The sequence below is a fragment of the Ictalurus furcatus genome, chromosome 23, assembly GCF_023375685.1.
Source record: "Ictalurus furcatus strain D&B chromosome 23, Billie_1.0, whole genome shotgun sequence".
NCBI lineage: Eukaryota > Metazoa > Chordata > Actinopteri > Siluriformes > Ictaluridae > Ictalurus > Ictalurus furcatus.
This window is the reverse complement of record NC_071277.1, coordinates 13,519,127-13,537,052: the sequence shown is the minus strand read 5'-3', so window position 1 is coordinate 13,537,052 and position 17,926 is coordinate 13,519,127. Positions and strand designations below refer to the sequence as shown.

Sequence of the window (17,926 nt, the reverse complement as noted above, 5' to 3'; positions counted from 1 at the left end):
GTTCATATGAAGACTACTATCGAGTCTCTCACTGCGACCGTGACTCAATTAGAGAATAAATGTGAGGATTTGGAGTCGAGGTCACGGTGCAATAACATTAGGATAGTCGGAGTTCCAGAGGGCCCTGACACATGTACAACTGCTGCTGTAGCGGCCTTGTTAAAGGAGGCGTTTGGTCTGGAGAAGGAGCCGGTTCTGGACCAGACCCACCAGACCCTTCAGCCGAAGCCCAAGCCTGGTGAACGACCACGAGCTATTGTGTGCAGATTCCATTATTACAGTGACTGTGTTGACATTTTACGCCGCGCGAGAGAGCTCCAGCAGATTAAAGTGTGGGATTTGACCATCTCCGTTTTCCCTGACTACACAGCCAAGATAGCCCGGGCCCGAGCTGTATTTAACGAGGTTTGGCGTCAACTTCGTGGTATTGAGGGCGCTCGCCATGGAATACTTCACCCAGCTCGGCTTCGCATTACATATAACTGTGTTCAGAAGGACTTTTGTTTCAGCAGAGGAAGCGGGAGACTATGTTAAACTCTTGATATCGGGGTGAACTGCATCACCTACACAGCGGAGTCTTTTTCGCTCTTCTATTATTTTTATTTTTTGCACTCGGCCTTCCAGCTCTTCAGTATTGGGATTTTTATTGTAGATATTGTCGTTGCATTACTTCGCCTAGATTTTGTGGACTCACTCCTCTTAAATCTACTTCTGTATTAATGTGGTTCTCTGTTCTGAGGCTCTGACTGGGTTAGAGTTTCTGTTTATTTAATTTTATTAGTGTTTTTTCCTCGGCTTTACGTGCTACACTGTTATATTATTTGTTACAAGTCTTTAAAAGTTAAGTACATTATATTTGTTATTGTGCGCAGACTGTTTATCAGACTTGAAGTCAGTAGGGGCTTTTTTCTCTTACTGGAACTTTTTGTCTTGGTAATTTTGCTGGTTAGTCCAGCTTACTCTCCGAGTTGTTTTCATATTGTGGACAACTTTTGGTTATTGTGGTAAACACTGCTGTCTCATTTGTTTTATGGAGACTTCGGGTGTGTGTGTGTTTGGGGGATTGTGAGAGTAAACAAAACATGCCAATGCTTTGAAGAATGTGAATTGGAACAGAGTAATGTTATTCAATTGCGAATCTGTTTTTACAGAATTTAAACCTAACATGGTGATCAAATTATATTATAGAATTCAGGCAGTTTTATTGGGGTTATCTCATACAGTGTGGCAAGTAATAATCTGGAAAGACCTTTGTAATATCACAGTCCTAAACTGGATTTAAAGAGAAGCAAATCAGTAAATGAATCACATGTAAATGAATCACATGTAAATGAATCACATGTAAATGAATAAATAAATTAAAACTGAAAAGGAATTTCTGGTTTCAGCATGACAACGACCCAACGCATACATCCAAATCAACAAAGGAATGGCTTAACCAAAAGAAGATCAGAGTTTTTGAATGAACCAGCCAGAGTCCAGACCTGAATCCAACAAAAATCTGTGGGGTGACCTGAAGCAGGCTGTGTACCGGAGATTCCCTCAAAATTTTCTCTAGAATGTTTTTGCACGAAAGAGTGGGAAAACATTGCCAAGTCAAGATGTGCCACGCTCATAAACTCTTACCCAAAAAGACTGAGGGGTGTAATAAAATCAAAAGATGCTTTAACAAAGTATTAGTTTAAGGGTGTGCACACTTATGCAACTATGTTATTGTAAGTTTTATATTTTCCTTTTTTTTCCCCTTTTCTGTTTCTGACTGTTTTTCACATTTTTTGTACTGTATACTTTGCAATTGCATATTAAAGGTGGGAAAATATCTGACATGATTTATCTGTGTGTCATTCCTTTACCTCACAAAAACTTGCCATTTTAAATGGGGTGTGTAAACTTTTTATATCCATTGTATGTGTGATTTGGGATAGTTAAACAAACAACAAAAAAAAAAGTCAGTGTTTCGCAATGAACATATCAGTCTCCAGAATTGAACCCTACTGAAAACCTGTGGTCTGATTTGAAGAGAGATGTCCACATGCACAAACCTGAGAATATAAACAAGCTTCAAATATTCCACACAGACGAGTGGATCATTCCGAGTTTTTTCCACAGTACCACCAAAAAATTAGGTGGTACTGTGGTCTCTTTGGTCGTGGAACAAAATGGAGGAGCTGCTTATTAATTATTATGTAGCATTCCCACAGGACCTTTGCATGGTTCGCATCGAACAGGTGGCCTTATATGTGTGAATATGCCACACATAAGCTGTACACATCAGTGTTGGCAGAGGATTTTTAGCTCCTTGTTTTTCTTTGCATTATCGATAAGTCTTCATTAGATTTTGAGGTGCAACAGTACAGCTCAAAACACAAATAGGTATTCATTAAAATTATTTTTGTTACTCACACACTGTGCTTGCTGTTAGGATAAGGTAACCAGATGCAGTGCATTTCTTGACTGATGATTTCAGGCCTGACAAACAAATATACTTATTCCTATTCATCCCATACTGTTGTGTGCCTAGCTGGCATGCCGTGGAAATCTGACACAGGCTTGGTCAAACCTGATTGAGCATGTTCAGAAATGTGCCTGCTGAATAATCATTGGCAGGGCATACTCTAGTTATCAAGCTGTGATGAAAACCTCTCATTGACTCTCATTTCATCTCCAAGACAGACAAAACAAACTGTGCAGAAACTCTGACTTCAGCCCACTGACTTCAAATTCCCCTTTTAGAGACTGGCTGCTTCGCCTTAAGTTCCAAATGTAATTCTGGCAAACCAGGAAGTGTAATCAACAACGGATTGTATATATCAGTGCAACCAGTGGACCAGTGCTCTCAATAGCTAGGAGAAGGGCTTATCCACATTTCAAGCATGACCAGTCAAACTCAAAATAAGGGCCAATAACCACTAGCTGTCTCACTAACTGAAACCCTCAGTTACTAAATTCTTTTTGCTTGCCTTGTTTGTATTAGGCAAATCGTTTTGATGTGTGTAATCGACTCCAAAGCTTAGGAGTCTTAAGGGTGACTTAACTCTTTTTGGGATTGACTCACAGCACTTTCGATGTGAACCAAAAACATGGTGACGACTTGATTATTTGACAAACATCCAACTATCCATCCATCCATTTTCTTGAACCCCCAACCCTGTAGGTGCGAGGCAATCATGTTAACCACTATAACACCGTGCCCCGACTTGACAAACAACTTATAGTATATAATATATTTTTAATATAAGAAAATTACAATGATGTAACATACATCACTGCTACTGTTTTTTGTTTTGTTTTGTTTTTTTCATTTTCAGGCCAACTGATTCAGATAGCTTTGCAATGTGAGGATGCTACTGCCCAACATTGCATAATAAATACGTTTATGACATTTGGAAAATGCCCTTAACCAGAGCAACTTACATTTATCTAATTTAATCAATTGAGTATTTGAGAATTAAGGGTCTTGCTTGAGGGCACAGCAGTGTCAGCTTCCATTCAGTTGTTCAATGGCTTAACCACGAGCTACCACTGCCCCATTGTTATGTTATACATTATTTACACAGAACATCCAGCCAGTTTCATCCCGAACATCCGTTTACACACAACATCCAGTCATTTTCAACCCACTCAGTTGACTTTTTGGCCAAAGTGATGGTTAATAAGTATGTTTCTACCCAGGACATGGTGCATTCACTGTTTCTCATGGTGGCCACTAATAAACGTTTATGCATTGAATTATTTCTCACATCAAAACACAAGTTGCAGTACAGTATGTCCTGAGGACAACACCATAGTGTAATGTAAAGTGTTCCCTAACTTACAGCAGTTTTTTCTGCTGTAGCATTCTCTGCCATTTTCTATCAAATGAGGTTTTTGTCTAAATTAACTGACCTAGTGTGTGCTTGCTTCATAACATAGACCAAATTATCAATAATGAAATTAGTTGCCGATTATTATTTATTAGCAAATTGAATCAGTTTGGAAATTAGTTGTTGCAGCCCTAGTTTTCACATTCTTATTTGTTCGTTTCCAAATACCTTGAAATTTGACTGCAAATCATCACACGCACACGCACGCACACGCACACACGCACGCACACAAGGGCTTTGTTTGAACTGTTTTGTACCTCTCTGACTATAAACACAATTATTTTATAAGTGATACTTGTTCTTAAGCCACATTTACATAAACATTAACATGGTTTTTGTATATCAGTGTTGCTTTACTGATGTGTTATACAGTTCAGTTTGTGAATGCATAGCAATGCGTTTAACTGTAGCTTTGAGTCAACGCAACTAATAGGTTAATTTTAAGTTAACCTGATGGAAAGCTATGAATTAACTATAAGCAGCACTTGAACCTGGTTTAGTTTTTGTTAACTCAATGCTGTCCCATTCTCAAATGACTTGATATATAAGATCAAGATAATGTCCTATTAACTAAAGATAAAGTTGTGTTAAATATTTAGGTCATAGAACTCTATCTTATTTGAAATATTCATCAGCTCAACACAGTTTCTCTCTTTAACTTAATTTTGATTTTGTGCCATCTAGATGATCTATTATTATTATTATTATTATTATTATGTATTATTATTATCTTTCTAAAAAAAAGTCACCAGGAATACTAATTTATTTGGGACAGATCTTTGAAGTAATCTGGATCAGTCATAGTCCCATTAATTGCATGGCTTAATGAATTTTAATGAAGCTGGAACACTGATTAACCGCAGACAATGATCACAAAAAAGATCTCCTTCAGTATAAAAAATAGATTATACCCAAGAATGGAAAAAGGGATTTACTACTATGTGCATGTTGTTGTTTGGAGGATTTCTGTACTGCTCATTTAAACAGTGTCACAGTATTATTTCACAGAGGGAACAAATATTTATTTATTTATTTATTTATTTATTTATTTATTTATATTTTTAAAATGATGCCACAGTTATTGACATTCTTCAGTTAAGGCCTGGCCTCTGCTGAGCAAGTTCTTCGGCTTCTTCATGAATGTTAGATAAGGTTGCTGGACACGGTGCTTGGTTCTCAATTATTTGTTCATGTCAGCTCACCAGAGGTCCAAAATTCAGATACAGATGTACTCATTTAGAAAGTGATTTGATGACCTGAATCAAATTTGTATGCAAATTTGAGGTCATTTACATAGCTATGTTCAGGTGTGTCTTGTAATGAGCGTGCAATTTATTTGTTTGCCAACTTAGAGACTTTGTTGCTAGATCTGACAACTATTTATATCCTTCAAGAGACTTTTTCAAAAGGAGCTGATTATTCATAATTCAGATCTGGGGACTGGGGAGGCCACTGGAGAGCCTGTAACTCACTGTAATGTTCATGGAACCAATAAGAAATGACTTGTGTTTTGTAACATGGCGCACTCATGCTGGAAATAGCCATTATAAGATAAATTAGGTAAATTGTGGCCATGAAAAAAATGCATGTGGTCAGCAACAATACTCAGAAAGGCTGTGGCATTCAAATGATGTTTGATTAAGGGGTCCAATGTGTGATAAGAAAACATTCCCCACGCCATTTCACCACCACCAACTGCACGTTGCAGCAGAAATCAAGATTAATCAGGCCATTTTTCCAACTTCCACTTCAACTGTCCAGTTTGGGGTTACCAGTATGTCTGCTGCACCCTCAGATTCCTGTTCTTGGCTGACAGGAGTAGAAACTTCCACTGTTGTAGTCCATCCGCCTCAAGGTTGAACATGTTTAGCGTTCTGAAATGCTTTTCTGCTCACCACGCTTGTAAAGACTGGTTACCAAGTTAGTCTTCCTGTCAGCTAGAACCAGTCAGACCATTCTCCTCTGACCTCTCTCATTAATGAGTCTTTATTGGTCACATATACAGTAGAGCACAGTGAAATTGTTTTCTTCGCATACCCTTTTTCTTACCCCAGCCTGTCAAGAAGTTGGGGTCAGAGCGCAGACCCAGAGAGCAGAGAGGGCCTTGCTCAAGGGCCCAGCAGTGGCAGCTTGGCAGTGCTGGGACTTGAACCCCTGACCTTCCGATCAGTGACCCAGAGCCTTAACCATTAAGCCACCACTAACAAGGTGTTTCTGATGAAGAACTACATTTCCTGGATGATTTTTGTTTTTGCACAACGTTCTCTGTAAACTCTGGAGACATCAGAAATTTCTGCCTCAGCCATTCCACAGTTAAAATCAGTGAAATCACATTTTTCCTCCTTCATTCTGTGCATGTCTGATGTGAACACCAACTGAAGCTCTTGACCTGTATCTACATGATTTGATACACTGTCCTGCTGAAATGATTGGCTGACTGGATAACTGAATGAATGAACAAGTACATACATCTTCAGTCAAAAAAACAAAACAAAACCCATGTATGTAAAATCATGCACATTAGTCTGTAACACAATCTGGTGACTTTTAGCTACTTTTAGAGCATGCATTAGCTACTTTCCTAGTGAAAAGAGTGATAGATCAATAGTTTCATCAGACTTTAACCTGTCTCTGTTTTGAAAGATGAACAGGACACCTACTCTATCTTCGTCGCTGCTTTATTAAACCCCAGTTAAATAGATGTTTAATTATTTATTAATTTGTTTTAAATACTCTGGCTGGCAACGGACAGTTTACATCACGTGACCTGTCGTTGTGTGGCGATTCTAAGGCCTATGCGCGTTCCAGTAAATAACGGCTTTATTGTATCCTTAACATCCTTATGGATGCGTAAGCGTAATCATAAGCGCATGGATACGGGGTTGCAGGACAAGATCATCTACAGCACATCATCTCACTACTGCATATGTATATGTATCTTTATATATGCACATGACGTAAACAGAGAAGACAACCAGCGTAACGCACACCTGTAACATGGAGTACAATAACATTAAGGTAAGTTGTAATGGCCTGCGAGCACGCGCTTGGTCTCTGGTCTTTCAGTATGCAAGGGATTAGTATGATGCTCTTGAGAAAGCCATATTTATCCATCAGTACAGAGAGGTGTCCAAACGCAGACGCGTGCACGAAAACACGCTAATCTTGAACCTGCACTGCAATAGTGGAAGCTTCTAACAGCAAAGGTCTGAGACATCTACCTTGTGTACTGCGTGCACAAATAATAAGACATCACCAGTCAACATCTCACCTCTTTGGTGTTCACGACACCCTTGACGTATTTCCCCCAAACAGATCCACAGCATAAGATACCACTCCACACAATGGCAAGTCCTAGAACTCTATCCATTTTTGTCTATCCTTGCTCGGTTTTCAGCACAGGAGTGCAGAGACGAACAAGACGAAGCGCTGCAGTTAACGGAGCCACAATGCGCGCTCCCGACACCCCTCTGCTCATGCACGCGCCCCCGCTCCCGGAGACAAGGACGCGCTTTTCAGACAGCACGCGCCGGGTTTTTTTTTTTGTGTGTGTCGGTTACATGTTATTTCTGCGACATAAAAAACCCCCGCGTGGCTTGATTCATTGTAGAGTTGTGCGATTCGTAGCACAGAATATTCACAAAATGCACAGTGTTTTTATTGTCATTCCTCGACGTCAGTGATTTCTTTATACTCAGGGACCTCTAACTGTTAAAACCGCACACACGTAGCGCAAATTTATTATGCAAATCAATCAATCAAAATTAGGCACATTCATTAAACAATTCTTTTTTTTTTTTTGGCTATTTATTAGAGCCAGGTAGGTTTTGATTTGAGAAATCTCCACCCATGCAACACAGGTTCCAGCCGACATTATTAATAGACATAATCACTTTGATAATGGTGGGCTTCCAGCACTGTAACAGAATTAGAAAATCACAGACCCCTGGCTATTCTTCACAGAACCATGATTCACTTTGTGCTCTATATACAGTCTGCTCTGAAAATATTTGAAAGGCAAGGTCAATTCATTTGTTTCTGCTATACACCAAAGACATTTGGGTTTGAGTCTGAGATCAAAAGATGGATATGAGACAAGGGGTTAGGATTTCAGCTTTTATTTCCTGGTAATTACATCTAGATGTGTTAAACAACATCAAACATAGAATCTTTTGTATCTCCATTCAGTCTCCTCTTCAGGAGGTGAAATCAGGGGCGGACTTACCATTAGGCAAAGGTCGGCAATTGCCTTGAGTCCCGAGCTACCAAGGGCCCCCAAAACACTGCATAAACTTATGGTTAAGAAAGTTTTATTTTTACTTTTCGCTAATGAATTGTTTTTTTTTTCTTCTAAAAATCCATACGCTAAAATGCCATCAGAACGCTTACTTCATGAGTGGTGTGTTGAGGGATGGGTGTGGTGGTCTGCGCTGGGCCAGAAAGTCCAGGGCCACTTTTTGGTCCCAGTCCACCCCTGATTATTGCTATTAATGCTAAATAACATATGCTGAAAATTTAAATATCAATGTTTTTGGCCTAGGGCTATCAAATCACTAAATCTGCCCCTGGGTGAAATGCTGCTCAATTGGGTTAATGTCTGGTGACTGACTTTTTCCCCCTGATGAAGTCCTTGATGAAGAGTTGGCAGTGTGTTTTGGATCATTGTCTTGCTGCATGATGAAGTTCCTCCCAATTAATTCGGATGCATTTCTCTGTAAATTGGCAGACAAAATGTTCCTGCAAACTTCTGAATTCATTCTGCTGCTATCATCATGAGTTACATCATCAATAAAGATTAGTGAGAATGTTCCAGAAGAAGCCATGCAAGCCCAAGCCATGACACTACCTCCACCACACTTCACAGATGAGCTTGTATGTTTTAGATCATGAACAGATCCTTTCTTTCTCCACACTTTGTCCTTTCCATCACTCTGCTAGAGGTTAATCTTGGTTCCAGAACTTTTGTGGCTCATCTCTGTATTTCCCAGTGAATTCCAATCTGGCTTTCTGATTCTTACTGCTGATTGGTGGTTTGCATCATATGGTATGACCTCTATATTTCTTCTTTGAACGGTGGATTTTCTTCACAGCTCTCACAATGTTTCTGTGATCAGCTGTTACTTTCCTTGGCTGACCCAGTCGTTGTCTTTTGCTCAGTACACCAGTGGTTTCTTTCTTATTTTGACATCCCAAATAGTTGTATTGGCTATGCCCAATTTTTGTGCAATGCCTCTGATTTTCTCTCTTTTCTCAGCTTCAAAATGGCTTGCTTTTCTCCCATAGACAGCTTTCTGATCTTCATCTTATCCTTTTTAACAACAAATGCAGTCTAACAGATGAAACTGACGGCTAAAACCAAGAGTACATTTTCAGACCTATTTATTGTTCAAACAATCAATCTAACAGGACACACCTGGGTAACAAGAAACGCTAGTTAGTTGCATGTTCCAATATTTTTGCTTGCCTACAAATTGGGTGGTCTGATACAAAATGTGCGATGTTCTACGTGGTTTAACACATTTACATATAAATACCAGGAAATAAAAACTGAAATTCTAAACTCTCTGCTCGTATCCATCTTTTGATCTCAATGGCCTTGCCGTTCCAATAGTTTCGGAGGGGACTGTAACTTGTATACATTTGGAACAAAATGAATTATTCAGGGCAATGGTGCAATACATAATACAGCAGCACGGCGAACAGGACTGCATAAAATGCAAATACACAACAGTGAGAGATGAGTAAAAAATGTACAGTAAAAACACAGAACAGTGCACACTAATTTAAAAGAATAACAGAAGTGTATTGGATGAAGGAAACCATCACATCATTCATTAATTTATTCATTTAACTTCAGTAAGTGCTTTATCCAGGTCAGGGTCATGCTGGATCCAGAACCTAGCTGAGAAAGCCTGGGCATGAGGCAGAAACACACCATGAATGAGACACCAGCACACCATAAACATATACATTCACAGCTAGGGGCAAATTAGCAGAATTAGAAGAAGCTGTAGTGGAACCTGGTGGTGGTCGCATGGATGCTCTGGTACCTTCTGTCAGGTGACAGGAAGGTGAAGAGTACATGAGAGAGGTTGATTTATTCACCCACATGCCTTGCAGATTCAGTTTGTGGTAAGATGTGTAAAAGGGGGTAGAGGAACCCTAGTAAGCATTTCAGCTGGTCTCACAGTCTGCTCTCTATAAAGTGCTAAAAATTGTAAAAGAAACTTGAATATAATTTAAATACTTTAAAAAGATTAAGATGACATGAATAATGAATATAAAGCTGAAATGTTATCCTACTATTTCTAATATAAATTATTTGTTTCTATACATGTAAACATGTAGCCTAAATGTACCCCACACTTCAACATCTGTAGGTGTCTCCATGTCAGTGCTTTGTGACACTGTATTTTAAATCTACTGAGGTTAATTTTCCACCCAGGCTTTAGAAACGAAATGCCTTTCACCCCAGAGTTAGATATTATTTAAAAAAATAGATAAGACCTAAGGAAGGATAAATGAATTGATTTTTATTTCACGCCTTGGATTTCTGTAAAGTTGTATATAGTGCGGTGAAAAAGTATACATAATATACGTTTTCAAGTAGTTTTGTGTATATCTCATGCTAAATAGCTTTAGATCTTCAAATGAAATACAACATAAAACAAATGCAACCTGAGTAAACACAAAATACAGTTAAAAAAAAAATTATTGAAGCAAAAATAAGTTATCCAACACCTATCACCCATGTGAAAAACGAATTGCCCCCTTAAACTTAAAATCTGGTTGTGCCACCTTTAGCAGGAATAACTGCAACCAAACACTTCCGATAAGTGGAGATCAGTCTTTCACTTACTTCTAGGACTAGGATTTACTCCAATGCTCTGGATCATTGTCTTGTTGCATAATCCAGTGGTGCTTGAGTTTCAATTTACAGACTGAAGACCGGACATTCTCCTTAGGATTTTCTGGAAGAGGGTAGAATTCATGTTTCCCTCAATTATTGTAAGTTGCTCAGGCCCTGAAGCAGCAAAGCATCACCACACCATCACACTGCCACCACCATGCTTTACCATAGGTATGATGTTCTTTGTGTGGAATTCTGTGTTTGGTTTACACCAGATGTAACGGGACTCCTGTCTTCTAAACAGTTCCACTTTCCACTCATCAATACACAGAACATTCTCCCAAAAGGTTTGAGGATCATCATGGTGTGTTTTGGCAAAATTTAGATGAGCCTTAATATTCTGTGGTTTTCGCCTCAACACTCTTCCCAGGATGTCATTTTTGCCCAGTGTCTTTCTGATAGTGGAGTCATGAACAGTGACCTTTATTGATGTAAGAGAGGCCTGTAGGTCCTTTGATGTTGTCTTTGGCTCTTTTGTGACTTGCTGGATGAGTAGTTGCTGTCGGACACTTCTGGGAAGGTTCACTACTGTGCTGAGTTTTTCCATTTGGAGATAATGGTTTTCACTGTGGTTCTTTGGAGTCCCAGAGCTTTTGAAATAGTTTTGTAACCCTTCCCAGACTGATGTATTTCAATCACCTTCTTCCTCATCATTTCTGGAATTTCTTTCAACTTTGGCATAGTGTGTTACTGAGTAAGACCTTTTAACCAACTTCATGCTGAAGAAAATTTTTTATATAAGTGTTGATTTGATTGAACAGAGTTTGCAGTAATCAGGCCTGGTTGAGTCTAGTCCAGATGAACCCCATTATGAATACAGTTTCATAGATTTGGGGAATTAGTAACTACAGGGGCAAATACATTTTCACACATGCCCAGTTGGCATTGGATAACTTTTTTTGCTTCAATAAATAACATTATCATTTAAAAACTGTATTTTGTGTTTATTCAGGTTGCCTTTGTCTTATTCTAGATTTTGTTTTAATTTCTGAAACAATTTAGTATGAGTTGTCCACAAAAACAGAAGAAATCAGCATGGGGCAAATACTTTTTCACAGCACTGCAATGTATTACTGTCAGAGGGAGCAAAATATATATTTTTTCCCACAAAGACATCACAGCTATTTACATTTAGGTCCTGGCCCCTATTGAGAAAATTCTTCAGCTTCTTTGTTGATGATGGATGATGTTGGTGCACACAGTGCTTGGTCATCATTTACTTTGTTATTTTATTTCATGTTACACTTCATTGTAATTAATGTATGCAATGTAAGTTTATGAATCAATTATGACAAAAAGCACTTGTATGCACATGCTTTGACAATATATATTTTTTATTACTGTTTATTGCATAAACCACATGTACAACATTAACCACATATGCATCAGGACATAAAACCACAAAATAGTTTCTGACTACATTTTTACAATAACAATAAGCTCTGGAAAATATATACTGATTTAAAAAAATAAAATAAGAAAATGCATATGATCTCAGCAGAACAGAGAAGAAAGCAGCAGAACATTTGAACTGCACTTTAACCTTTGGATTAGATTTTGATTTAGATTTACATTTAGATTACATTTACATTTAGACTACAAACAGTAGTACATTTTTTGTAGCTTTGCTACCAAATGTAAATCTGTTATTTGATTGTTTTATTTAATTTATTTTTTTGCTCCCCACAGATATATGAAACGTGAAAAACATAAATTGCACAAATTGAACTAATAAGCAAGAAAGGGGTCTGAGAAAAGGTTTATCTGATAACCGATTTTTCTTTTGTTAGAGCCAACATGTAAATATCTACTAAATAACAAATCAATGCACAAATCTTAAATAAAACTTGCTATTCCTATGACTCTAAAGGAAGTATATAAATAAAATCTTTCTTTCTTTCTTTTTAAACCTAAAAGTGTTTTTTAATACTTGTTCTACGCTATGTGCTCCTATCAACCTATACATCATTCAAAGAATTCTGCATAAAATCATCAATTCCCAAACCAAACCAATAAAAACTAATGTGTGAGGCAGGGAAAGTAGAAATACATTCAATTTCCATTTACATTTTTGCACTTGTGGTGTTTTTAACAGAGAAAATACATAAAACAAAAATGTATTTGTGCGTATATGTGTTTGAATGGTCTATTATAGCTCGTAGTGTATATTGAATAGCTTGTCATGATCCATAAAGTGCTGGTTTTCCTAACAATGGAAGAAATACACAGTAACTCCTGACACGGACAATTCACTCTCAATGACTGACCTACTCACTATGCAAACACAAAAGCTGCAGTTAATTAAAGAACAGAACAGAACATTTTCCGGATAATATTTTAACAAGAAACCACACAAGCCAAGAAGATCGACACATTCACCAGGAACTATAACTAACACTCTGAAAATAAGCGTCTATTTAATTAGAGTGCTGTATAAGCCATACTTTACTAACTCATGTAGCTGAAGAAGACCAATCACAGATATCATGGTCCAACACTGTCTCAGATAACACCACAGTAACGATAGTGTGAGATGACGGAGGAATCGTAACTGAATACAGTACTAATGTCACTTGGTAATACTTTTGTAGCTGTTCATTTGCCTACAGAGATGGATGCAGATGAGGTAGCAATGTGTTGTCTAATAGAAATAGGCATAATAGTAGACGTAGTAGAAATACTAGCTTGCTTCAGCAAGCTTTTCAGGTCTACAAAGACAGAAAGATTTACAAATCAATGGCCCGTGTGCCTGGGGAAAGCAGACTGCATGTCCAGGTTATTCATTTTTATTCATAGTCTTCGTAGGTGGACACGTAGGTTTACTAGGTGCAGCGGTGGCTCATGATCATAGAATTTGGTGGAACAGGACAATATTAATAACGACAGCCTCAAACAACATTAAATCAAGAGGTGACTTATGCTATAGGCTACTATCTAGTGCATTTTTAGAGTAATCGGGGAGTGTTGACAAAATACAGTCCTCCAGCATACAGTCTAAAAGCTTGTATGTTTTGTCAACTGTGTTCGATGATAATAATAATAATAATAATAATAATAATAATAATAATATTAATATCATCATCATCGGCAGCCTGGGCTGCCAGGTTTCAGCAAAATTTCCAGCATAACTACATCTCAAAAACCACAAAAAAGACCTGAAAATAGGCCAATTTTTTAATACTTTTCTTCTTTTTCTCAGCCCTAGTGTGATCACCATGGTGCACACGCATTTCTGATGTACAGATATAATCCACTCCATAATCTTCTTTTCCTTCTCTGAATCTTTGTAATATATCTTATGCTAGAAATGGTTCTGTACACACGGACATCGGAGACACACCGTCTGCACTTACATTCAGTTTGAGGAAATTAACTCGATTTAATTTTTAGAATATCTGCTCTAAAACAAGATCTTGGCAGCCGCTGAGTATTTATCCCAAATTGGTGTAAAAACTGTGACCCTGGCATCCCTGCAATTAACTGTCCTGTCCTCGGCTCCTCCCCCCAAGCATGGGGCAGCGTGAGTTGTTCCCCAGTGGACCACTATTAGCGCTTGTTGAAATTCCCATTTTTGGTTTCTATGTGCAATAATAACTCTATGGCTCTAGGGCAGTGAGTATGCTGCCCCACAATTGCACAACATCTATAAAAGCGAGCAAATCAGTGAAATATTAGCTTATACTTGTCGAATAGAATTTTTTATTTTTTTTATTGTAGATCACTCAAAAGAGTATTTCAATGGGATTTAAAATGTATGGAGTTGCGAATGAGGATTTTCATTTGGCTGATATAACGTATATGGACAGGACTCTGCCCTGACTTGCTCCTATGAACAAGCCACAACTGTGTAGTTAGAAAGGGGTTACCGGCCTCTTTCACCTCTCCACTGAGTAAAGAAAGTATAATGCTCTAATGAATTTCACAAAGCATTTTTTAAAAACTTGACATGTATGTTTAAATATTCAAGTTGGTTCATATGTTTCAACTGATGAATTTATGATTTATCCATCCCTGAAAGCTGTTGGATTTGCTTTAAATCTGTTGTGTAACCGAAAGGAGTGAAATCTGAAAGTCTGGTTGATTCGAATGATTTCACAGATGACATCTGCAGAGAGAGCAGAGTCATGCTCCTGCTAAATGAATTGTCTAACTGGTTCAAGGTTGCTCAAGGATGTTCCCTAAAATACCTCCTGGGTTCTAGAAATGGGTCAGTGTGCAGAGCGAACAACAAGCAGAAAGGCAGCGATAGCCACTGAGCAATAACTAAATCAAGAAAAACTATTAAAACAGGCAGAGAAACGGAAAGTGCAAAAATATTTCCTCATATATCCTGATATAATTCCACAGCAACGGATGGGCTAAAGCATGCACGTGGACGATGGCTGATACTAGGTGAATTATAATTCTAATTATAATTATATAATAATATAATTATATATAGTTATAGCTTCCTGTGTTTGAAGGCCAACAATCCTCTCATGCTGATGAACTTGTATTTGATTTTTTTTAGGACTTAATGCAAGATTGTTCAGCCTCAGAAATAACATTAAACTATCTCTAACAACTACAAAAATACTTAAAATAACATGTAATAAACATTAAGTACTTAACATGTAATAAACAAAATCTACATTTAGATATATTCATTTAGCAGGCACTTTTACACAAATTGACTCACAACTAAGATACTATGCAAGCCTGGAGCTGAGAAGTTCAGGGTTAAGGCCTCAATAGTCGTTCTCTGAAAGCTTGGGAGTTGAACTTCTAAACCTTAACCCCGGAGCCATGTATACACAAGTCTACTCTGAAAAGCCATGTGCATCAGACATTGGTCAGTATTTTCATTGTCTCAGTTCGCAGTTTAAAGACATCAGCAGAACTAGCACTTTCACACAAACACACAACGTAACACAGACAGCTAGAAATGTATACCACGAATAGAAATTTGGTTTGATTGACTCCTTAAAGCTTGCCTATGGCATAAGCATGAAGTTCAGTAACAATGTGCATCAAAAAGCTGTATTATAACAACATTTACGAAAATTCAGCTTCAGGCCTCGACAAGACAGGAAGCATTTGTTTCCATGCTGGTATTTGTATGATTCATAATCAGAATCTCAACAAAGCAATACAGTGCAGAGGCAAAGTGGAAATATTTTGTTAAAGTTGTGTATATTTGAAAAGTGCAAGTGCACATGCACGGTCATTTGTAACACTTAAGCGGCAGTGTCCCCTCACTTCTATTTACTTACTGCCAAATACTGATCAAGTATAAATAAAACCGCTTTTGAGAGACATTACTGCAACATTTTACTCATTCTTGTTCTGCTGGTTCATTGCACAGTGATTTTAGTTAGTATTCAGCCTTAATTTCTTTTTGTTTACAAAACCCTTCCTGTTTTCATTTTTGTCCTATATTCCTTCTTCAAATCTCGCCTGAAAGCATCAGCTTTGTTGGTCACCACTTTTCACCTTTCAAACTACACCCTCTCTTCCATCTTCACTAGTGGATATTTGAAAGAACTTGGTAGAGGCACCTGAAGCACAATGATCGGTCCTTTCCAGCTTGCGGTGTTTCTTTATCTCTGGAGGCAGGTCTTTCATAGTGAAGACATCTCTGATCCTCTCCATGCAGACATTAGAGGCTTCGTGGGTTTCCTTAGAGAGCTGCGACAGGCTAAGGAAGCCATGAGGGAGGTCGTCCACTACACACAAAGTCACAGGCTGCTGAATGCTCCGTAGTCGTCTGGCGAACATTACAGAGTCGTCTAACATGGGGTCCAGAGCACAGGCCTAGAGGAATTCAGAGATTAAAACAGACATTAATAACTGGAATCAGAAGGTATGTTTTGTAGGGGTATAAAGCAATAATCACTATCTGTATCTGTTTAGTGTTCCAAATATGTTTATCTGCATCTGTATTTGGAGTTAAACCTTAAGTGGGTGTGGCCTAAACAAGAAACACTGGAACAAAAAGCCTGAGGTACAGATGCCAGCAATGTCAGTATGGGGTGTGAATTGTGACTCTGACAGTTCCTCAACCTCAGCTGCATCACTTGAGTTTATAATAGGTCATCAAAAACACACTTTTAAAACTCCAGCTAAAATACCCCAGTCGTAGCAGGCAGCAAAATGTTGGAAATTTTATATGCGTATAATTGAAAAAAAAAAATCATAAAACTAGGTGGGAAACCACAAAATCTGGCAACAGCATCTCTTACCACTATATGAATAGGAGGCAGTCCCCTCAGCATATGGTCTGGAGCCAGAATAGGTGACATGTAGGGATTTCTAAAGACAGGTGAGGAATCAACATTCATTTTGGCAAGCTGCTCTGAGCGCAATGGCTCAAAGTCTCCAGGAAACCCCCGTGGGTTGTCTGAGTGTCCTTCCCCGTCAGGGGGAGGTACTGCCACGGATGAGATTGAACTTGACACGGAGGGGTCTACCTCTTTGGAGAAAAGTATATTTATATCCTCTGACTAGAACAAAAATGGAGTAGAGAGAGAGAGAGAGAGAGAGAGAGAGAGAGAGAGAGATATGTAAGATGAGGAGAACATTTGACTGCAAAACTACATAATGGTTCCAAACATACCTTGCTTTCAAGGATTGCTGTGGTGTTGAGGATAGGATGATGGTGAAGCGAGAGGTTGGCAATGAGGTTGGCAGTAGAGCTGGTGCTGTTGTGGCTGCTGTTGGTGAATGTGCTGGTAGTGTGGCTGACCAGACCCTCACATGTGTGGCTTTTCAGAGATTCTCTTTTCACTGAGAACTCGGAGGATGTTCCTGGAACCAGAGGGTCAGACTGGGTAGAATTGAGAGTCCCCTCTGATACACTGTTCCTCATGGTCTCTAAAAAGAGGAGTGGTAGAATCAATGGAGAGACAATACGTTTAACAACTAATACAGCTGCAGTATCTGTTGTGGTGAAGTATGCCCCAGAGATGGATTGGCTCGGTGTAGTGATTGAAAAGATGTTTAACAAATGGCCCAGAGGAAAACATTTTGAAAATTGAGTGTGTCCATGCTGTTATTTATGGGGTAATATTTCAGACGAATGAAATTAACCAATAATCGAAATGATTAAAAACATCATGAAAAGAAAGTATGCAGTTGAAGATCTTCAACTGTCCAGTTTCAGTGAGCCTTTGCC

General features: G+C 38.4%; 2 protein-coding genes across 4 annotated transcripts in view; both read right to left on the bottom strand.

The window, feature by feature from the left end:
• The window catches only part of tmem145 (transmembrane protein 145), a 36,968-nt gene extending 29,690 nt beyond the window's left edge, over positions 1-7,278 (bottom strand). For both annotated transcript variants that reach the window (XM_053612104.1, XM_053612105.1), the window contains exon 1: positions 7,135-7,278. In XM_053612104.1, coding sequence (XP_053468079.1) covers positions 7,135-7,233 — 99 coding nt within the window. In that variant the 5' untranslated portion in view covers positions 7,234-7,278. The remainder of the gene's footprint in view (positions 1-7,134) is intronic.
• Positions 7,279-9,271: 1,993 nt separating this feature from the next.
• Positions 9,272-17,926, bottom strand: part of lipeb (lipase, hormone-sensitive b) — a 28,798-nt gene continuing 20,143 nt past the window's right edge. For both annotated transcript variants that reach the window (XM_053612091.1, XM_053612092.1), the window contains 3 exons: positions 17,369-17,625; positions 16,995-17,255; positions 9,272-16,566 (listed from right to left, as the gene is read on the bottom strand). In XM_053612091.1, coding sequence (XP_053468066.1) covers positions 16,249-16,566; positions 16,995-17,255; positions 17,369-17,625 — 836 coding nt within the window. In that variant the 3' untranslated portion in view covers positions 9,272-16,248. The remainder of the gene's footprint in view (positions 16,567-16,994; positions 17,256-17,368; positions 17,626-17,926) is intronic.